At 38.9% G+C, this 24,307-nt stretch overlaps 1 protein-coding gene across 9 annotated transcripts in view; it reads right to left on the reverse strand.

Annotated features, from left to right (window-relative positions):
* The window catches only part of LRCH3 (leucine rich repeats and calponin homology domain containing 3), an 80,820-nt gene extending 57,690 nt beyond the window's left edge, over positions 1-23,130 (reverse strand). For 5 of the 9 annotated variants that reach the window (XM_075202394.1, XM_075202396.1, XM_075202398.1 and 2 more), the window contains exon 1: positions 22,851-23,129. In XM_075202394.1, coding sequence (XP_075058495.1) covers positions 22,851-23,091 — 241 coding nt within the window. In that variant the 5' untranslated portion in view covers positions 23,092-23,129. Of the gene's footprint in view, positions 1-22,850 lie in introns of all 9 variants that reach the window. The other 4 variants (XM_075202393.1, XM_075202399.1, XM_075202395.1 and 1 more) reach the window with 2 other exon arrangements.
* Positions 23,131-24,307: the final 1,177 nt, after the last annotated feature.

A 24,307-nucleotide genomic window follows, 5' to 3' on the forward strand; every position in this document is an offset into this window, starting at 1 on the left:
AAGTTTGCATCATATCCAAGAAAAAGAATATAAACAAATCTGTCTAATTATAAAAACATATACCAGAATGTCACAGAAAGAAAATATAAAAATGTATTTAGTGAAGCTTAATGTGCAGGCCAATACATTATAGTCATCTGAAGCAATAACAAACCATTTCATGTATTTTCACATTAATGTGATCATACAAATTAGTTATACAAATCTTTAAAATTAAGCTATATAAATATGTCAAAAAGCAATTATAAGTTATGTTTATGTACATGGGTACTTAATTTGACCACTCTGGAAAAACGGCAACTTTCATAAAAATGTTAGAGCAATGGGACAACGCTTAAGCTTGCTTTGTAAATACCAAAGCTCTATGTTGTCTGTATTTTTCAGAAAAAAAATTTCCCTTGAAAAAAACATGTAATATATAATAAACAACTGTATTACAAACGTATTATTGCAATCTCACTACACTTCAATTACCTAAGTGACTTCTTAGACCATACCACAATTAAGACAGGTCTTGCACAATGGCTAATATATTTTCCAGATTTAGAAGTATACAAATTACATCTCACAGCCATGCACGTGGAATTTTCCTTAAACATCTTTCACAGACGATACCTCTCACCCCATCGCAGGCTTATTATGGGTCTTTCGGATAACTAAAGCTGTTCCAAGTGCAGCAAACCCTCAGTGGACATATTATTGTCTTTGGTCATTTCCCATCATAAAGAGCTACTACATGCGGGTGTGGAGAATTTCAACAGAAGACCTGGTAAATCATCTACCTTCACAGTTGGGCAATCTTCAGCATTCTAACGCACAATACAGGAATATCCAAAGGAGGTAAAAAAAAAAATCTGATAATGGCACTTTCAGCAGCAGCCAGAAAATGTGTCCTCCACATCCAGAGCTACACCCCTATATCAGAACTATTTAAACAAAAATATTTTACTTTTACTAAGGCATCATTAGACTTCTGTCTAAAGGACAGACATGAGGTTCACCCAGATAAGTAATTCTTAGAAGTTACTTGCATTGCTTCTATTTAATCTGTGGTTTATGTGCTGCCCACGGAGACAGCAATAAAATATACAGCACAAACAAAAGAAAATAATGCAGACAACTGACTAATATTTTACTTTTGACTCGTCAAGTCTTCAAATACACTATATGGCCACACCTGTTAATTATTGAATTGAGGTAATTCAATCAGACCCGTTGCCAGAGGTGTATAAAATCAAGCACCTAGCTATGCAGTTTTCATTGGAAAACATTTGTGATACAAAATGGGTCATTCTGAAGAGCTCAGTGACTTCAAGCGTGGTACTGCGATAGGATGCCACCTTTGGAATAAAAAGGGTTCGTGAAATTTCATCCCTGCTGGATATTCCAGAGTCAACTGTAAGTGGAAGCGTTTAGAAACGACAACAACCCAGCCACGAAGCAGAATGCCATGTAAAATGACAGTGCGGTGTCAATGACTGCTAAGGCGCATGGTGGGTAAAAGTCGCCAACGCTCTACTGATTCTATAACTGAAGAGTTCTGAATTTCTACGGGCATTAATATAAGCACAAAAACAATGCGGCGGGAGCTTAACGGAATGGTTTTCCATGGCCGCATGGAAGCCTCACATCACCAAGACCAATGCCAAACGTTGGATGGAGTAGTGTGTAAAGCACACAGACACTGGACTGTGGAAATGTGTTCTGTGGAGTGACGAATCACGCTTCTCTGTTTGGCAATTAGATGGGCGAGTCTGGGTTTGGCAGATGCCAGGAGAACGTTACCTGCCTGACTGCATTATGCCAACTGTAAAGTTTGGTGGAGGAGGGATAATGGTGTGGGGTGTTTTTCAGGGTTATGGCTAGGCCCCTTATCTCCAGTGAAGGGCAATCTTAATGCTTCAGCATACAAAGTCATTTTGGACAATGCTATTGTTCCAACTTTGTGGCAACAGTTTGGAAAAGGCACTTTCCTATTCCAACATGATTGTGCAGAAAGCAAGGACTACAAAGACATGGTTTGATAAGATCGGTGTGGATGAACTTGACTGGCCCCCACAGAGCCCTGACCTCAACCCCATCGAACACCTTTGGGATGAACTGGAACGGAGATTGCAAACCAGGCCTTCTCGTCCATCAGTGCCTGATCTCACAAATGCTCTACAGAATAAATGGGCACAAACTCCAATATCTTCTGGAAAGCCTTCTAAGAAGAATGGAAGCTATTATCGATTCAAAAGGGGGACCAACTCCATATTAAAATATATGTATTTGAGTCCCTGTTGATGTAATGGTCAAGCGTCTGAACACTTTTCTGTAGTGTACATTTCAAATAGTGTTTGTCTGGACATTAGACAAAAAAAAAAATGCGAGAAGCATATCAAATATCTCCCAATTTCATGAACTCTGAGATTATTAATTTCAGGTTAATGTTTTTTAAGGCCTCATACCCACTGGCATCAATGTCAGGCATTGTACTAGGGTTTATAATGCTAGTACAATGCATAAAAATTGGCCAGAAAATGGAAATACTTTTTTACAGTAACCTCATACCCACTCTCGATGTTAATTATGTTCAGCAGAGCTGCGGTTTCCTGAATGATGGCTGCTCCATTCACTCATTTTTATTACAAGACAATACATTGGGGAAACCTAGACGATCTCCTGCATATCAAAACCATTTGTACAGTTTTTTTATTTTTTAAGGCAAAACAATTTCCAATGGGTATAAAGCCTAAACTTGCAAGAAAGGTAAAAATTTTTATTACTGAGCAAACAGAACCATAAAATTATTTTAAAATTATTTACTGTATTAGGCAGGATTTCATATCATTTACCCCTTTCTCACCAAAATCCAGAGTCCGACATGGGATAATGAACATGGTTTCAACCAGTGTTGCAACCATTCACACTGCACTTTGGTCCCGGGTATATTCTAGGTTGCCGCCTTTCACACTGGACCCGTGTCTGCTCTGCATTTTCAAGTTGAACCCCTCCAAATGGGCTTTTTTTTTTTTTTTTTTTTTTTTTAACAGAACCCGGGACGAATAACCCAGGAAAACCTTTCAGACAGCAGTGTATCCGGCTCCAAACCAAGAATAACCTGTGGCCCCATTCACAGAGAGACAACCTGGGTTATTCCCAGATTCATACCTCTGTGTGAAAGAGGAATTACTGTTCCTTTTATGCAAAGCTCTGTCATTCACACGAAAAACCAGTTCTCTACAACACTCCTCTTATGTCCTGTTAGACTGGAATCCTCCAGTTACACTCATATGAGACAGCACTGACTCAAGTAACTAATTCTCTCATACTGTAAAGAACACCACTTTCTAGAAATTATTTGCCATTTTGCCACTTCTCTCCCAGCCAAACATGTCTTTTACACTTTAAGATGCACTTTGTAAAACACTACTGGCCTAGTAGATCAAACTCTCTTTTGAGCGGTAGTTTGAAAGCAAGAAATTGCTGTGAGCGATTCAGCCTTTAGGATGTAAGCTCTCATAAGCAGGGCCCTCTTTCCCTGTGTTCTCCTACTATTTAATCACCCTCTGTACCTTTAGGCCTGCTTCCCTAGCCCTGACTTCTTGAGCACAGGTTTACTTCATGCTGGACATTACTATCACTTTCATTCACAGTTACCAATTTATCTTTATGGTAACGTTAAATCAGTAGACGTTTGGTCTGTGAATTTTTTTGCATTTAGTCTATTATCGTGTATTACTCTGTACAGTGCTGTGTAATTAGTGGCGCTATATAAATAAATGGGTGATTATATTATGTAATGTATTATGTAGCGTTTATTGTATACTACAGTAAATGTCATGTATGGTGCTGTGGACCTTTTGTGGCGCCGTTATAAATAAAAGATAATTATAAAATCTCAACTGCACAATAAAAGGGACTTGACTTATTTTTCCCCCTATGTGTTTCTTTAATGTAAATATTTAGGGATCAATTCATAAAAGCATTCTTGTTATAGGACTTTACCTTGTTTCTCTGATGGTGTTAAACACACATACATATTCCTCTGTTCTAGGCCAGTTCAATTTTAGGATAGTGTCGCTTTATAGCATACAACTGATCAATTGTAACACTCAATACAAAAAAAATAAAATAAATCTATATGCTGACCTATTTACCCATATGCAGAAAAGCAACTATATGACCTGTAGGGTGCAATCTGCATGACCTGTGTTGGGGTTCTCTAGTTTCTCATGTAAAGGTACAAAGTCCTGCATTATGACACAAGTTATTCACCATCTACTGGTGCTATACAACACCAAGAAGATTTAAATAGTTATATATAGTTCTATAACTTTATGTGAAAACTGTAGACACGAACAGTAAAGACCAATGTCTATGCAAAAGATTTGAAGTCCAGTTAACAGCTGCTCCGTTATTTTTCTGGTATCTTTACATAGATGATCTGGAAAAGTTCCAAATCCTTTCAGCACTTGTTTAGAAGAGTGGTCTATTAGTTCTAAGATGTGGATGATCCGGCCTCGTTTGTGCAGCACAATGGCCTCTGTTTCAGATGATGTCATGGCGTGGAGGATGGCCTGGGGGAGTTATTAGAAGAACATAGAACGTTTCATGAATATTTCCCCTCTCCACAATTAGTAGTGTCCTGCTGGAACACAGCCTGTAGGACACTGTAAAGGCAATCTTTATGTGGCTGGAACACAGGAATAGCTTGCAGGCAACATGGAAATGTTACAAGATATATGAAATATGAAGCAGAGGGCAAAAATACAATAGAATATATTCATGCTTGGGTAATAAATCCAGAGGGAATAGTGGTTTTATGTATGTATTATATTCATAGCAGTATGGGGTACACAGCCCTTAACACCATTAACAGGTTTACGGTGCACCAAATTCACAGCACAGGCAACACTAAAATGAAAAGTTTCCATGAACCAAATAGTATAGGGGACAGACACAAAAATAGTAAATAATCATTTAAATCCATGTAAGCAGATAGGGTAGGGAGTACGAGAAGTGTTTCATTTTTCTGTTACCCTATTGGTCTCTGTGTTGTCACCGACTACACTAACAGGACCCAATGACACTGAAGCTGAATTTCACACATGTAAGGTGCCAGATATTAATCTTGTCATCCAGCTTTGCCTAATTAAAACCTTTAGGTTGGTACCACAACTTATTGAAAATATGAATAATACTTGAAAAAGTAAATCTGCCTTTAATCAGCACTTGTGGACTCTGACATGGCGATCGCAGCTATTAGGCTGACATGTTGTGAAGATCTCACACTCCCTACCCCAGTCTGTAACCAACAATAAAAAAATTGTGGACTGCAATGACTGTTTTAGTTAGACAAAAACTTTTTCTTTTTTAAATCAATTCTCAGTAGTAACCCTTTAAGATGGGGGTCGGGGAATCTTGACAGTCAATAAGTGACCAGTATCAACAAAGTGAAAATTAGATCTGAAATATAAAGAAAACCATAAATGGAAAAATAAGAGAATGATCAGTCTTCAGAAGAGCAATTAGTAAAAATGAATCTTGAGCACCAACACCGACATGCACAGTAGACTTTCTTTAGCTGACTTGTTTTGGCGATTTCAAATGTCACATCCAAAATGAGAACCATTAAAATGTATGACTTTTTTTTATTTCTTGGTTTATGTCGGTATCTGAGCCCCTAGTATTATAATGCCTTCTAATTATACTTCCACAAAGGTCTAAACTGGCATTACTGCAGATTCTCAATATAGTGCTACTAGAGTGGCTTGATATACATTTCTTAAAATGTGATATATCTAGTTTACAGGAAGTTTCTTTTCATAAAAAAAACAACATACATGCACAAGCAATTCTGCACAGATAAAATGTTCTGTATAGTTGCATTTATTAACAAAATCTGAATACTTCATACGGATTGCTTGGTCAAATTATATAAAATAGTCAGAAGTTAATCATTGAACAATGCCCCAAGTGGCCAAATTATAATAAAATATGTTGAACTTTGTTTGACCAATGCAATCCTAAAAAGCACTAACAAGTAGAGTATTTTAAGTACTAAAAACAACTATAAACTAAACAATATATTTTATGTTTTTTAGCTGGAGTCATAACTAAATACCATACAACTTTTTTTTTTGTCATAAAAAAAATAAAAAAATAAAAAGGAATACAGAAAGAAAATGACATACCAAACAAAACTTATTTTGAGCTCTATAGAACACAGATATAAAATAAATATCCAGGTGTGGTAGATCAGTAATAAGTTTGAGATAATTTTCTATACCAAAAAGCCACTCCATATGCAAGTGCGCATCACTGTGTTGTTTAAAACATTGACTGTTTGGAATGTGGTTGACTGCTTTAATACTCCTGACAAACTCATTTGTAAACATATACCAAAATGGATGTCCGTTATTGAGCATCATACACATTGAACTATTTAAGACATGTGTGACTACACAGAGCACCTAAAAGACTAAGGCATTAGACACACAAGTAGCAATTATCAGGTGTTTATCGCAAATTGTTAAAGGGCATTTACTAGTCTTTAAAGACTGATGGTGTAAAAAATATAGACGAATGGACCTGTACATACACGTTTGCTTTGTGTCAATAGCAAAGTTGTCTGCAGCATTCTAATTTTGGTGCATTTTACACTATGGTTGGTCTGTATGTTTAACTGATCATTCAAAAAGTGTTCTCAAAGTCTCCATGTAGCATGGTGTACTTAGCGTTAACATTCATGAACGCAGCAAGCAACTCTGAAATGGTTACAAAGCGAACGTTGTGCTCGCTTTAAACTAATCCTATTTTTAAAGCACAAGATTTTGTCTATGCTTTTAGCAGGCATCTGTATACGAGTCCTTAAACATTTCACTTTTCATAACGTGTTACAGCTAGTGAAAAAAATGTGCAGAACCCGAGGGGAAATTCCAATTCCTTCACAAAGACATAAAAAAAAAACCTTATCGTGCGACAGCTGACAACCAAGTTCAGTAACATACAGAATCTTATATTAAAATATTTAAATGACAAAGTAACTCACTGATTTTTCGTTATAACAATCTAATCTGCTCTACATATACCCTAGACTACTATTTAACTGAGTCAATTTCTAAAACTAAGAGGAATGTGTTGTGCCCTAATCAATGGAGGAAATCTTCCAGATAATCTCAAGTTTATAAAAACAAACTGTAGGCCACATTGGAGCACCAGTGCCAACAACTGATGGTAGATACAGTGTATGTAATTAATACTACAGTAAATACTAAAAATGCAGTGCATGTAGTAAAATTCATTTTATAACTAGCTATATGTACATCCCAAAAATTGCAGAACTTCAAGGCAAATTTCATTTTGGGCTGGAATTACTGACGCCACTGCAGTATACACACGATCATACTGTAAATGGTGAGAAACACACAAGCTCTCGGTGAATGGAGACAATGAAATGCATTCTACAACTCTAAAAAGTGAAACTTCAGTGCTACAGAAAGGGATCGTTGATCTGTAAAAAGGTAATATGGAAGACAATGCTACAGGGATTAAGGGAAGCTAAATTTATTTTAAGTTAAGAGGAAACAGTAGCGAACGATATGGCTAGCTGATTAATAACTCAAATTTTCTGTACACAAAACAGGTAAAATAAATAAATATACACATTTTTAATTGCAAGAAAGTAAACTAAAAGCAAGTGTGTGTGTGAACACCACTAAGAAATACTGTGTGGTTGTTTCTTGGGATTCAATCCACCATTGCAAAACAGCATACATCTGGATTCTACATACAAAATTTCAAGCACATATATTTTATTATGAAAACCTAGTTTGCATGGTCTTGAAAGAAATACATAAAATGTGTAGGAATAATAGGGATAAACCATTTTTTAAAAACTTACAACCTACAGCAATAAATATGGAAACCCCTGAGTTTATTGAAGCCAGGATAGGGAGATCTGGACATTATAATCCTGTTTATATTTATAACGCTTTATGTAGTGTAGGGGTGCTATGCTCATCATCAGAAAATAACTACAAACAGGACACGTCATTTGAAAGAGTGGACTATCCTCTTTCAAATGAAGGTGTCCATATCTTCTTGGAGACAAGTCGGAGGATAGCTTTGCATTACAAACCTCTCCCACATCATGCTTTCCATGTTTTCTATAGTGTAGGGCATTAATGTATGACCAAACAATAATTACAAGTGGGCCACATTGTTTGAAAGAGGATGCCTTGAGTGTGTAGGTGCCAGGATGGGGGAGATTGGGCACTTTTATGCCCTCGTCCATTCCCTGGCTCTGTATATTTTTCTGCAGTGCAGGAGACTGCATGCCAGAGTACTCAATTACATCATTCAGACGCCTCCTTTCCCTGAGGGGGGAGGGGGGGGGGGGAGTTTGTGGATATTTGAACACCTTCATTGCTAAGGACAAGTGGGATTCACCCTGCACATATACCTCAACATATTCCTGAAGGATTTCATCTGCGTTAAACTGAATAGTCACAATGTGGTTTATTCTTATTTATTTGATTTATTTGATGCTGTCATTTATCATGACTAATAGGAACCAAGAAAAAATTTCCTTTTTAAAGATACTTGTGTTGCAATTATGCTGCTTCATAGGAATTGTGAACCTATTAAAGTAAATTAGGCTTTAAAGACTGCATTCAAGCTCCATTCAGATTAAAAAGGTATAGAAAACGATGCCATAAATAGGAAAAGGAAAAATGTTTGAGAAAATGAGAAGAAACAGACGAGGCTGAAGTTAGCCTCTTATTCACGCTCCAGCTTCTTATTCAGAAAAGGTCTTTTTTAAAGGATTAAATCAAGTTGGATCACTGATTTTACATCAGATTGACACTAAAGGGTGTCCCTTACACAAACTGCAATAGTATTTAGCCTGACCCAACAAAGTTTTGGGCATGAAATCAGGGGGAAAAGTCACCATATTTTATCATTTTGAATAAGTAGCTGTAGTTTTGCAAGGGTTAAATGTCGCTGAGCCACCACCAATTTAATAGTGGGAATCAACACAGGGTGGTCAGTTACATGCAAAACACTTGTCTTTTGCTTGGCCCAACACAGTTTTGGGCATGAAATCAGGTGGCAAAGTGGACACAGATACCATTTTCAGCATTTTGAATAAGTAGCTGTAGTTTTGCAAGGGTTGATTTTATTTTTATTAAAAAATTGCAACAAAAATAAATCCCATATCACTTTGCCCAAAATAAAATATACTATAAACAACAAAGGGTAAAAAGGATCAACAGGAACAAAACATTACATCATAACAATTCGCGGCGCTCCATGAACACCATCCTATTGACTGACAGTACTATTTAAGGCAGGGAGGATTTAGCATCCCTGACGGTTATATCTTCTGTTTATCTAGTTGCTGTCCTGCTCCAGGTTGCTCCAGTGTATTCTTGCTCTAATTGACTGACTCCCGTTGTAACCTCTACCTGAATACTGGACCTTGCCTGCTTGTCTGTTGCCCTGCCCTCTGACTGAATTACCGGACCCTAATTGCTCTCTTGTTGTCCTGACCTTTGTCTGAACACAGAACTTTGCTTGTACAATTGTTGCCCTGACCTCTGTCTGATTACTGGACCTCGCCTGTTTACCAGTTGCCTCGGCTTGTATCTTGGACCATTCCATGTTGTCCTGTCTCCTGGATCTCCTCCTACTACCGGCACTATAGTCTCCAAACATAAGTTCCTACTACTTAGAGCAGGGGTAGGCAACCTGCGGCTCTCCAGGTGTTGTGAAACTACATGTCCCAGCATGCTTTGTCAGTATATAAACCAGCAGATAGCTGGCAAGGCCTGCTGGGACTTGTAGTTTCACAACACCTGGAGAGCCGCAGGTTACCTACCCCTGACTTAGAGTTAAGACCTGATGGCATCCGAGTACCTGTGAGCAAAATTAGCTCTACGGGTTAGGAGGCCGCCATAGGCAAAGACCTCTACTGCTTGTTCTAGAAGTTCATGATTGGAACACTAGCCATAACACTTAAATACACCCAGTCAGGGTAACTAAGCCCCGAAAGACACAGAAGGCCTAAGACGTGGGACACTGCCTATAAACCTCTATATAGAAAAGACACTGAAGCAATAAGTCATCCATTGTCTCCACCTCCCCATAACATTCCTCCCATGGACAACTACGATCAGACACCCCTAATTCTTCAGGTTCCCCATAACGTAGAGCCTCCAGTGAAACACAAGCAAAGTGCGATCTCTAAACGTAGCAGGAATCTGCTTGGAATTCACCAAAGACAGACCCTTTGAGTACATATCACCTGGGTAATCCTATAGTAACACGAGTAAATCAAAGTGAGTACGCAAAATATTCCTCTCAAACACCCTCCAACAGTGGTTTTGTGCCTCACCCACTTCAATCTGCCATTTCCTTGTCACATTCAAACCCTGAACCACACAGGCAGAGAGGTATCCATGCTATACTAAAAGATTTTTTACGTGACCCCATCCAACCATGCAGTGAGAAAGGGGTCACCTAAACTCGGAAGCCAGCTACCCAACGAGGGGGAGGCTCCTCTGCAGCAGATTCCTCCTAAGTTTAGAGATCTTATTTGGCTTGCGTTTCACTGGAGGCTCTATGTTAAGAGGAACCTGAAGCATAGGGGTGTCGATCGTGGTTATTCATGGGAGGAATGTTATGGGGAGGTGGAGACAATGGACCACTTCTTCCTTCAGTGTCCTTTTAATACAGAAGTTTACTAGGGAGTGTACCACGCCTTAGGCCTTCCCTGTCTTTTGGGGCCTATTTACCCTGACGTATGGAGCTGAAAAGGTGAGGTGATTACGATTTAGGAACTTGTTTTTTTAATTAGTGCAGCTGTTAGAATTTACTCGTGGAGTGCACAGTGTTTAGTGTCCATTAAGGGCAAAATCCTTCCCTGTAGTGAGGTGGCGGATAGTATTCTGCATGAGGTTTGGAAAATAATGGAAATGGAGAGGGGCCGGATGGATGCTATGAGCTGGGAAAGACTCTAGCAGGGATTGAGACCTCCTTAAGTGGTAGCTATCTGGCAGTCCCTCGATTCTTGGTTATCTATCCTGTTCTTTCACTATTCGATTTTGTGGAAATATGTATTTTTTTGTAAGGTTTACATACATTTAAAGTTTGTTTTCATTTCCCGACAATAAAGGGATGTGTGGGTGGTATTATAGATTGGTCACTGGGTTGTTGTAATGCAGAGCATTGTGTTAAAGGATGTCATGTTTCTTTGATGTATAGTGTTATCTTATTTGTAACATGACGCAGTAGTTTTTGTGGTAGAATTGTAGGAGAATTGGGTGTTCAAGATAAATATGAACTTTCATTCCTATTGGTCCTTGTTACGCATTGATCTTGTATATAGTCTCTTATTTTGGACAAAGTGTTACAGGATATATTTTTGTTGCAATTTTTAATAAAAACCATGAACCCTTGCAAAACTACAGCTACTTATTCAAAATAATAAAAATGATATTTGTGCCCACTTTGCTACCTGATTTCATGCCCAAAACTGTGTTGGGCCAGGCAAAATGCAAGCTTTTTGCATGTAACGGACCGCCCTGTGTTGAGTTCCATTGTCAATTTTGTGTAACAATGGCATTTAACCCTTGCAAAACTACAGCTATTTATCAAAATGATTAAATATGGTGACTTTGCCCATTTGCCCCCTGATTTCATGCCTAAATCCTTGTTGAGTCACAATGAATACTATTGCAGTTTGTGTAAGGGACGCCCTTTAGTGTTAATCTGATGTGAAATCAATGATCCAACTTTATTTAATCCTTTAAAAATAACCTTTGCTAAATAAGTGAATAAGAAGCTGACCGACTTCAGCCTCGTAAGAAACTGTGATAAAGTACTAAAAAAATTATGTCTAAAGACTCTCTCTCTGCTTTTCATCAACCCTAATATCATTCAGTAGTACCTTCTTTAGGATAGAACACATAACAGAACAGATATCAACATTCCAAATAAATATATAATTAAATGCAAAGGATTGGGAGGAGGATGGGGGGGTGGCAGAAGTCCAAAGCATGACATCAACAGAAAACAAGCTAGGAGTTTCACTGCAAGCAGTCTGTCTGGTTCTAGACAAAATATGCATTTGAATACTGATTAACATGTTTAGTTTCAGAAATGCTCTGGTACCACTAGACATTTTATGCATACAGAAGCAACTAAAACAATTTACAAAACATGAAGACCAAACTGTACAATACAGAGAAAAACTTCCATCATCCAATTTACCATCCCAAACACTCGGCTTAGGATTTCAATATATAACAACCAAATTACTAAGAGGGATCACACACACACACGCATGACAAACCCTCCAACCTTTTAAACTAGTCATCCATATGAAATCTAATTTGAGAATCCATTTCAAGACACATAAAACACACATGCCAGTATAGTTTGCAGTGTAGTAGCAAAAAAATGTAACAGAAGTGCAGTTGGCCTTTAAATAATTACTGGTGCACAACATACTTATTACTATGGCTATGTACATATGGATGTAAATTCATTTATTCCACCACCTATGGATTGTGTTTTCTTTAGTTACAATATTTAGAGGGAACAAAATAATAAGTCAAACCCATTTCCTCACCAACTAAAATATGCTGCAGCCTAGCATACAGTTACATAATATGTTATTTTTGAACTACCCAGTAATTCAGAGCATGTGTAAAACCAGCCCAGGGTTCTGTAAACAAAAGTTTGTTTTTAGTTACAATATTTGCAAGTCTGATTGTGGAGAATTAAGGTTTGTTGGTTTTATCACACTGGTACAAATTTAGCTGACCTTACATCAAATGAGATCAAGACATAGATCAAATCAATATGGAAGAGAAAGAAAAAAATTTCTATCTCTATATATTGCTGCCTAATCTCAGAGGAAATGTAACTGTGCCTAATTCAGTGATGTCTACAGGAGCAACCAGAACCTTACAGAATCACACATTGGCTGTGCACACAGACAGGAGAATCTGTGGGCTGACACTGACAACAGCTGAGAGCTGTGATACTCAGAAGTGCAGTTAGCTTAGAGCAGAAGTGAACAGGACAAATCTCATAACCGCTCACTATTTACAAACTATCCAAGCTAATATAAATTAATATACTAAACATGTAATAAAATAAGAGGTGGTGCTGCTGACTAGCTTGTTTGCCATCTCTGCTGATACCATGCATAATATGCAAATACATTAAACAGGATGGCATTTATCGCAGCTTTGTTTTTAATTTAATATTCAAACTCTATAACTGCTCAGGTACATAAACAAGAATTACTAAAATGTCACATGAATGTGCTAAACACTGAAATTAAGTTAAAGTTATGTACAAACGGCTTCACAGTTAACAAGGCTAAAATGGCACAAATACTTTATTTTTATTTGATGTATGTACAGATCAATGTTGGTGAGAAAAAGCACTGACAACTTTATTCATTTTTCACTCTTGTGCTCTGTGCATTTTTTCCTCAATTGCTTGCTCAGATACATATCACTTACTGGATAATATTGTATTATGGGAAAGGTCCACTTAAATATCAGTCTATTAAAATGTCAAACTTCTGTTGGACTGGACTTCAGTTCTTTTTCGATTAGCCTAACTTCCTACTATGATTGCGGTTTCCATCCCAAGATTTTTAGAGCAAAGTATAGTATTTCACTCTATCCAGCAGAACAAACTGATCAAACTGCCAATTAACCTACCAGTATGTTTCTGGAGTGTGGGAGGAAACCGGAATACTGGAGGACGTCATGTTACACATTAATATTCCCGATTTTCCATAGGGTGCCCACACAGAATTGGATTCTGCCACCAAAGCAGAGTGCTGACCGACAGGATTATCCTTCAATTCAGCCAAATATGTGTGTAGCTAAAATGGACAAGATCTGGCCAATGGGTAAAGCACCTGAATCATTTCTAGGCTTAAGAGAAGTCTGTTAGTGCGGTCCTCTTCAGACTGCACTAACATGCCAAAAGCAAACACCTTCTGACTGTATTTTCCACCATAAATCGGTAATGGTCCAATCGATTTCAATAAGATTTCTTTACTTGATCTTGCAACCTAGCAAATTGCTTACATCGGTGATATCAGGGTGTTGCAAGCTTAAAAAGCTGTGCAAGTTGATCCAAGTGCTGCCACACACAAATCACCAAATCTGAATGCGATCTGACAATGAGTGCAGCAACATATTCTGCACTGTACAATTTTGGTTAAATGGCCTTCTTGAACTTTATCTTTAATTTGTTGTTTTTTGGAAAGTTTTTAACGTAATAAACTACCTGTAGTTATCTTACATGTACAGAAAATATGGTCTCCCCAATGATCAAACTCTCTATCCCATTTCTCAAGAAAACCTGGCTTGAAGCAAATCTGTCACATGATGCCCTAGTGTTATTTTTGCTGCTTTAATACAGCTTGGAAAAAGAAAAAGAGAATTAGGATGATGGAAAATATTCTTCTCTTAGGACCTCACGTATTTTCTATGAGTGTTCTTATTAAGACTGCTTGTATTTACATTTATTTATTCACCATTTACAAAAAATACATACTCTTCCTCATTTTTCCTTCATCTCCTCCTTGCGGTGAATTCGTTAGGATCAAGGTATGACAATACTGGGGGCGTGACAAGGACCCAACAGGTCATCATAACCAACATTTATTTAGCCAGCAAATTCCTTAGCACGTTTAATTGGAAACAAACACAGTAATAAAACATTACTGGGTAATACAGACAGACAGGTAACAGGGCTCTGCCTCTGCCTGCAAGCTTAAAATCTATGGAACAATGGGAGTTTGCTACACAAGGGTAAGTTCTACATATTACATATTGGTTCAGCCAGAGTGCAAAGGAAAATGTGATTAGTAAGCTATATGATACAGTCACACAGCAATATTGGTCAGGGGGTCAGAGGGTTGTTGTCTTGTGTGAACTGTGTAAAAGGTGGTAATATGGGAACCTAATGAGTTTATGAGAGTGGCTGAGGAATATTATAAGTTTGGCTAAAGAGGTTAGTTTTCAGAGAGCGCTTGAAGACCACAAAGTGGGTACAGCCCAAAAAAAGTTGGGAATGGGAGCATGTAACGAGAGTGGTTAAGAGACGCAGATCTTGTGCAGTATGGAGGTGTCAAGTTGGGAGATATATTTGAGACAAGTTTGGAGATGTATGTTGCTGCAGATCTGTTGATGGCCTTATATATTAGTAGTATTTTATATTTGATTCGGTGAAAAACAGGCAACCAATGTAGAGACTGAGAGTAGCTCAGCGGTGGAAGAACGATTTTCAAGGTAAATGTAGCTGCTGTGTGCAAAATAGATCGTAGGGGTGAGAGTCTGATTTGGGAGAAGACCAGTAAGGAGGAAATTACAATAGTCAACGCGGGAGATGATGAGTGCATGAATTTGTTCATGCAGTGTCTTGTGTAAGATATTCGCGCATTCTGGAAATGGTTGTTAGATGTATGTAACATGATTTAGACAGAGTCAATGTGGGGAACAAAAGATAGTTCTGAGTGAAGGATCTCACCTAGACAGCGAGCTTGTAGGGTGGGATTTATGGTCATGTTGTCAACAGAAATAGAAATGTTGGGTAGATAACTTCTGTTTGTGGGTGGGAATATTATTAATTCTGTTTTCGAAAGATTGAGTTTGAGTTGGCGAGAGGACATCCAAGATGAAATGGCAAAAAGACAGTCAGTAACGCGGGACAACACAGAAGGCGAGAGATCAGTAGAGGATAGAGAAGTTTTGGTATCATCTGCGTAGAGATGATACTGAAATCCAAAACGAGCCTATTAGTTTTCCTAGGGAAGTGGTATAGATAGAGAACAGCAGAGAATCTAGTACCAAGCCTTGTGGTACTTCATCTGATAAGGGAAGTGGAGCAGAGGTGAACCCAGAGAAACAAACAATGAAAGAGCGATTAGATATATAGAATGAGAACCAGGATAGGACAGTGTCTTGAAGACCTAGGGATAGTAGCGGTTGTATGAAAAGAGTTTTCAACAGTGTCAAATGCAGCAGAGAGATCCAGGAGAATTAGGGAGCCATGCAGAGAAGTGTTCAAGAAATTGTTGGTGTGGTCTAGGGGTCGATAAATCACAGCAACACGTGATAAGAGAGCATGCACTTAAAAAGTTGTGAACGTGAGTGATGGGACATTTGGTATAACTGCGAATGTGCATTGTGGGGAGAGAAGTCGTCCAACTCCATCTCATTATTTGCTTCAGGCCCAAAAATATGAAAGAGCAGGCTAAGGAGCGGGAGATAAAGCTCCATGAATTTATGCATAACCTGCACAGATGAAAACAATGTCTTGTGTGTACACTGCGAGGCATAAATAATCAAACATTTTTGAGGACTTGCATCCTTTTAATTATTCCAACAGCTCAAGAAGGAAGAAAAGTTATACCATAAATTGCAAAAACATATACAGGGATATAATATTGCATACACCGAGAATATGCCTTCACCTGAAATTATTACTTATACATCCATATACAAGGCTAGCAGAAGCTGCCATATAGGGAACAGACTGGGGGAAATGTACCAAGCCGAGAGTTTTCCGGCGGTTTGAAAAATCAATCAGATTCTAGCTATCATTTATTTAGGGCATTTTAGTAAATGATAGCTAGTATCTGATTGGTTGCTATAGGCAACATCTCAACTTTTCAAACTCGCCGGAAAACTCTCAGCTTCATATATTTACCACGCAAAAGGTATAAGATTTGTTTATTTCCACTGATCTTAAATAAGACAACACATGGGCTAGATAGTTCAGCTGGTTAGAGTGCAATAATAAAAAAGCTAAGGCTGCTAGCTTGAACTACATACAGACTACACTTCTCAGTGTAGATTCCTCATTTAGATTTTAGGAAGGCATTTGAAAACAAATCTCAGAATAAATTCAGAAACCCAAAAACCTTGGAATTGACTAGACAGTGGAATTGATAAAGTTTTGGCTAAAGGACAGGAGACATTATTGTAAACAACTCACTGGAAAACTTCAGATATTCATCCTGGGTCCTGTTTTGTTTTAATGTATTCATTAGGGAGATTACTTGTAGACTACAAAGGCAATACATGTCTTTTTACAGCTGGTAGATACATTTATAACAGTTGATATCCCAAAAGTATTAAATGAAATGTGTAGTGATTTAGAGAACATAGATGAATTGACTAAAGTGTGGAATCTTAAATTGAATTCATCAACATGAAATAATACATTTGGGACAAACAAATCCAAAAGCAAAATACAGAATAAATGGTGATTTAATGTCAATAATAACTGAGGAAATGAATCAAGGTAAGCAAGCGGTGTAGTCAAAAACTTGTAGAATACTTGTTTGTAGAAGAAGAGGTTAGCAGGAACAGGAAGGGTTATAGTGCCACTTTATACTGGTAAGACGTCGCCTTGTGTATTGTGTACAGTTCTGGAACCCCTATCGCCAAAAAAATACATTTATAAAATAGAAAAAGATTCAAAGAAAAGCTACTATAATGGTGCAGGAGCTGCATACCAAAACTTAAGAAATTACTTCAAAACAGCTGAACATGTGCAGTTTATATCAGAGAATGGATAAACCTCATATCATAGAAACACTCCACTAAATGAAAATTATTAATATAGTAGAATAGAATATATTTGGAATAAAGGGACACAATTTCACATTGACTGAAAGACAACATAAGATCCCCCCTCACAGAAACAGTGAAATCATTCACAATAGCCATCCAGCATCTGTGGTGGAATGTATTTTACACATACAGTAAAATAATTCAAAAAATGCATGAGACAAATATGTTGCTATTGTTAAAATAGAAAATATTGATGAAAATAGCTAACTTAATGGTCTTATGTTCTTTCCTGCTGTAAAAGTTTCTATGTAAATCTGCTGTGTAGACAACTGTTTTGAAAGGATCGAGGTCCCTATCATAACATACATGTAGTTCCTTGTCAAAACACAGATCCTCAGACAACAATAATTTTGCTGCAAGTGTACAGCTGTTGCGTAGCAAGGGGGTATAGTTGTCACCTGCAAAAAGGAAGATATAATATGTAGTGTTCCACATTTATTTCTATGACATAAAAAGGAAGCGTGTCTTTGTTATATGCAGTGAATTACCCATAGTGCCTGACAAGCAGGTGGAAGGATGTCATTGTGCTCAGAATTATTTATTTTTTCCTCACACGCTCATATGCCAAAACAAAGTGCAAGCTACACTGGAGAACAGCCAGGCTGTATTTCCAGTGTTAAGCTGGCATACTGACCGGATAACAGACAACAGCTGCACATCTGTAACCAAGTTTTTCACAAGCTTTTGTAATAGAATAAATTTGCAAAGGGGTTTCTGAAAGGAAGGAACTATATATTTTTGTGCATTTGTTGTAATAGTTGCTCTCTGACCCTGAAAGTCGTGTTAAAATGCACAAAAGAGAAACTTTACAATAATTTTCACATATTAGATCAAAATATCTAGCAGCAGCCCCTCACCTTCTTTCATTATTAGTTCCAGTGTTTCATTGAATATTTAGTTTATCTCCAATACTGCAGAGCACATCAGAAAACTATGATGCTATATAGAATTAAACATCTAAAGGCAACTGGGATCACAGAATTAATTTTGAACTAGCAGCTTCTATAGTAAGACATGTGTTGCACTTATAGCTTTATCTACACAGAAATCTCTCTGCATGAGATTTTCAGGAAGTCAATCTAACACAGCTGAAAGCGGTTGGTCTGCAAGTGCCTTTAATAGCTACTTGTGGCAATAATACTGCTATAAACAAATTTTCTTATCCTACATTCACATTTGCACATGGTGTTTTCACTGAGGCCACCAATTTAGCCAGATAAAAAACAGTGCACTGTTCCCTGCGGAAAACTCTGTTTACATTGTAATATCCAATATAATTTTACTGATAAAAATGTAAATGTTCTACTTTAATAAGTGCAGCACAGGTAAATGCACATTTGTAAACGTGACCCAACGTATCCCATATTCTATGTATTAAGGCAATCAGGTACTTATTCATTTATTTATATTTTTAAAAGAAGATTGAGAAAAGACTTGCGTTTGTGGATTTAAAATAAAGTAAAAAAAAATAAAATTTTACTACATAGTACTATGTAGTCTTACTATATACAAATGTACTAAAATCCTGCAAAGTCTGGTCAGATTTAAATAATAATCAAGTGAGCCTGCTAAATATACAGATTAATTGAAATTTAATAGCACTGCGGGTAGTCCAAGCCACCACCACACACACAAGTATGGGGTAGTTACAACTAATAGATTCTGTTTATATACCCGTTCACATGCTTTTACAAGCGTTAAAACGTTAGTGAAATAGCGACCATCGTCAAATCAGAATAAAGACATAGAACATTGTGGAAAGTAAATAATGTTTGATTTTCTACTGTTAAATCTGCATACACTTCAGAGAACATTTTTGTAGAAGGATATTTAAGATTTTAAAGATTTAAGCTAATGAAAGAAGAAATGGTGATGGTAGGTAGGGATTAATTGCAGCCCCACTAAGGGGCATTTACAAAAAGGTAAGTACCAATTATGGCAACAAACTGGTTCTGGTCATATGCCAGGTCTGACCTAGCTATGAAAAGCTCAAGGCGCTATCTGGAGGACATTTTGTAAAAACTCTGAGCAGTTTTACTAAAAGTAGGGTATTGTTAGCCATTATTTTTCTACTGCTATGTTTTTGCACTGGTTATCTGTGTGACCATTTTGATAAGTATACCCCCATGGACTACACACAATCAGGCTCTCAGAACAATGGCTGCTTTACTTGCATGTCTTTTTAACAATTTAAATTTTTTATAGGCACACATACTACAAATGTTAAACTTAAAATTCATATAGAGAAATATTGTTACAAAGTAAGAAAAAAATAAAAACCGGATTTAAGAAAAGTCACATTTTTCAGTAAATAACTAAAGTCACATACAGTTTAATTTTAAACTTAAGTCAATGTTGTAACACGAGATAATTTTATCCACTGGTAGAATATTCCCAAAACCTCTACACATAACAGAGCCCAAGTAATCGTTTTATATTACAAAAACCTGCAACTGCAAAAAAATGAATAAAAATCACCAGCAACAAAACACAAAAGCATGTTTCAAACAAATGACAATTTTCAATGTCATGCTGACCAAAAAAAAGTTATTTTGAAACTGTTGCTGGTTTCTCCCCAAACCAGGCAACACCAACAAGTTTACTTGTCTAATCTATGATTAGAATATTTCCAGATGAGTAGCATCTTTGCATAAAAACATTAATATACATGTATGAAAATATTTGGTCCCAAAACAGTTACCTTAGCAGTATACAACAAACACAAAGTGACAACCAACTAAAATTTAAATTATAAGATAATGTTTCAGCTCTAAGGGTTCAGCTTGAAACATGACAAGTATAAAAGCATCAGATGTCATTTGTTAAGCAATCCAAGAAGATAAAATGGTAAACATCTAATGTATGAAGAATTTCCTGGCAAAGGTACAAATTAGGACTCTGAGTTACTACTAAGTACAAGATTATTTTTATTATTAATTTTTATTTATAGGGCGTTACTAGGTATCCGTAGCGCCGTACAGGGACAAACAAAATTACAATACAAAGGTGAGACAGCACAATACAGTAAACAAAACACACAGTAGCTCAGCGAGCTCAAAGCACAGCTAGAGGGGCGGTGGAGGGGAGAGTGGAAGGTCCCGCATACGGCGGAGCCCAAGAGGGAGGGCACGGATGGCAAGGAAACCCCCAGAGTGGAGAGGAGGGAGCAAGAGGGAACGGGGAGAAGAAGGTCCTAGAGGAGGAGGGCAAGGTAGCTGGAGAGCAGAGTTAAAAGTGGTGAAGACAGGAGGAGAGATGACCCTGCTTAAAGGAGCGTACAATCTAAGGGGTGGGGTAGACAGACAGAGAGACAGGAGGGAGGGAGAGAAGGAGGATAAGGGAAGGGGAATGAAGGCTGAAGATCTGGTAGGGAGTTAAGTGGGACACTGGAAGGCTTTAAGAAAAAGATGGGTTTTTAGAGCCCGTTTGAAACTGGACAGATTAGGGCAGGTTCTGATAGGAGCTTGTTCCAGTGGAGGGGGGCAGCACGGGCGAAGTCTTGGATACGCGCATGGGAGGAGGTGATCAGGGGGGAAGAGAGGCGACGGTCATTGGCTGATCGGAGAGGGCGGGATGGAGCATGAATAGAGAGGAGGGTGGAGATGTAGGGTGCAGTGGAGTTGGCGAGGGCCTTGTATGCAAGAGTGAGAAGCTTGAAGAGGATTCTGAAGGGGATTGGGAGCCAGTGAAGGGTTAGGTAGAGGGGGGAGACAGACGAGGAGCGGCGAGAAAGGAAGATAAGCCTAGCGGCTGCGTTAAGAACAGATCAAAGGGGAGCGAGATGAGAGTGGGGGAGGCCAGTAAGGAGGAGGTTGCAGTAGTCCAAGCGGGAGATGATCAGAGAGTGAATAAGACACTTGGTGGCATCTTGGGAGAGGAAGGGCCGGATGCGAGCTATGTTACACAGCTGGAAGCGGCAGGATTTCGCAAGAGAGAGAATGTGGAGGCCGAAGGAGAGAGAGGAGTCGAGGATGACACAGAGGCAGCGAAGTTGGGGGACAGGGGAGATAGAGGTGTTGTCGACAGTGATAGCGAGGTCAGAAGGGGGCGAGGTATGAGAGGGAGGAAAGACTATGAGTTCTGTTTTGGCGAGGTTGAGGAATCGAGAGGACATCCAGGAGGAGATGGCAGAGAGGCAGGCGGACACCCTAGAGAGGAGGGAGGGAGAGAGATCAGGAGAAGAGAGGTAAAGTTGAGTGACATATCCCTGCTAGAGCAATAGATGAGAGCCAATACAAGAACAAATACATATGAGTTGTGATGTTTCACGAAATGTACTGCAAAAAATGTGATATGGGGCATATTCAATGTTGGTGTTACAGCCTAAAGTAACGTGCCCCGCACACTATTACCGTTATTGCGGTACTTTTCACGCTGGATTTCAGCTCGCGGCTCAGGGAGCTGCGAGCTGAAATCTGGCTTATATTACCATAATAACGGTAATACTTTCTCCGCGGTGAAAAAAGTAAACAATTGAATATGCCCGCGGTGTTAAAACTATTACCGTTATTACAGTAATAGTAAGCCGGATTTCAGCTTGCAGCTCCCTGAGCCGCAAACTGAAAGCCAGCTTACTATTACCGTAATAACGGTAATAGTTTTAACACTGCGGGGATTCATAACAATTGAATATGCCCCTTAGAGTGTGTTTTAAAATACTGAGAATTTTTTTCCTACTAATGGCATAGCAGCATATAATTTGCACAAAAACAATCCTAATATACTTGCAAGTATTTGTTAGTGACAGAAGGGAAAGTGTCTTTTTACAAGTAGCTAGTATCTTGTACTCTACCAACAGACATCAACTAAAACTGACTGAGAGGTGAACATAATCCATGACAGGAACATAATACACACACAGTATTTGGCCCTCAGGATCCAATATAGATTACAGACAGAGCAGCAGCAGCCAGCCTCGTTCATTCCCCATCCATTCCGCAGCCGCCCTGACCATGTCTGTCACACACAGCCCGAATCTGTCTCTGACAGATCTGCCCCATGACGTGCTCTGTCCTGTCTGCACCGGCTGCTTCTCCCCTATCCTTGTCCTGCTCGGCCCACCACCGTCCTGTCATCCGACCTGCATGTTATGTGGAAGGACAGCCCCTCTCACCGAGCTCTGTAGCCAGCTCCTGCCCTACTCTCCCCGCTGCCCACACCCTGCAGCTCCTTCCCCGGCTGTCTCACCGGCCTGCGTGGTGTCACTCAGATCCTGCTGAGCTGCGCTCCGCGGAAACTCTCTCAATTTCCTGCCGCTCAGATTCAGCGAACCGGTCACCGCAGCTTCCTCTAGAGCCCTTTCCAGTGAGCGATTCCAAGCGGCTGGCCCCACACCAGCTCCGGAGCAGGAGGGCACTCCGTGACCGTTATGAATAATCCCAGAAAAACCGTGCACCGCTGAGCCCTCGGCCAACACCGCGGCCGCCATCACACCGACTCCACACTGCGCCTGCGCGACCAGGCTGACGGGAAACGAGAGCCAGGGGCGGGGACAGGTCGTAGTACGCTTGCGCAACATGCAAAGCAACGCAGGGCTAATGCGCTTGCGCAGTAGGCGACCCAAAGATGGGCTAATGGACCTGCGCGACATAAACCTCTGACGTCATGTTCCAGCTAGTGCGTATGCGGGGATGATCTACCTGTGTGCAGAATATAATAGTAATAATAATCATTAAAATTTTCATTATAGCCTATAAAATGTAGATAAAATATTATAATTAAAATGAATGAAAACAGAACTACTCACTGATTTGTGTTCACATGGTTTTGCTTCAATTTATTTTGAAAGCGATATTAGAAGTTAAGATTGTTATTTTTTGTTTATAAAGAGCTGATATATTACACAATGCTGTGGATCACAACACTAACAAATTACATATGACATACTTGTCTACTCTCCCAGACTATTTTAGAGACTCCTGAATTTCGGGTAGGTCTCCTGGACCCCTGGGAGACCGCCCCCTGACAATCCTGCGTGCGCCCCTGTTGGCCCCGTTCTCTGCTTTTCCAATCGGGATGGTAGGATATAGGTTGGGAGGTATATTAGCGAGAGAAATAAATTCCAGAAACAGGAGACTTGGGTAACAGGTTCTGCCATTGGTTGTAGATATATAAAGCAGATATTTGGAATGTGAAGTAGGCAATAATATCAGTTTAGTTTTTTTCTGTGTATAAGCTTTTGAGACATAGAAGAGCAGATGGCAGAAAGACAGTTTGAGATGTGAGCTAATAGAGTTCAGGGGTGAAGAAATCTTTGTGTCATCTGTAAAAAAGTGATACTGGGTTCAAAATGTGGATATAATTTCTACCATGAGAGGTGATGTAAACAAGGGTCTTCCTTCACCACTGGTGTGGTGTGGTGTGTGCAGGCTAATAATGAGCTGAAAAATATTTAATTTTTTTCTGGTGCACTACATGTCCTAGCAAGCTTTGGCAACCCTAAACTGCTTGGGTAAGCTGATGCTTGTAGAACTACAAGTGCCAGTACATTCATGCAGCCAGAGCATGCTGGCAATTGTAGAACTACAAGTATCAGCATGCCATGGCACCTAGGACCCACTGGGACCTGTAGTGCACCTGTAAAGAACAATACACTGAAAAAAATACATTTATTGTTCACCTAATTCCACTGCGGGGTCCTCTTC

Source organism: Mixophyes fleayi, chromosome 3, assembly GCF_038048845.1.
Source record: "Mixophyes fleayi isolate aMixFle1 chromosome 3, aMixFle1.hap1, whole genome shotgun sequence".
NCBI lineage: Eukaryota > Metazoa > Chordata > Amphibia > Anura > Limnodynastidae > Mixophyes > Mixophyes fleayi.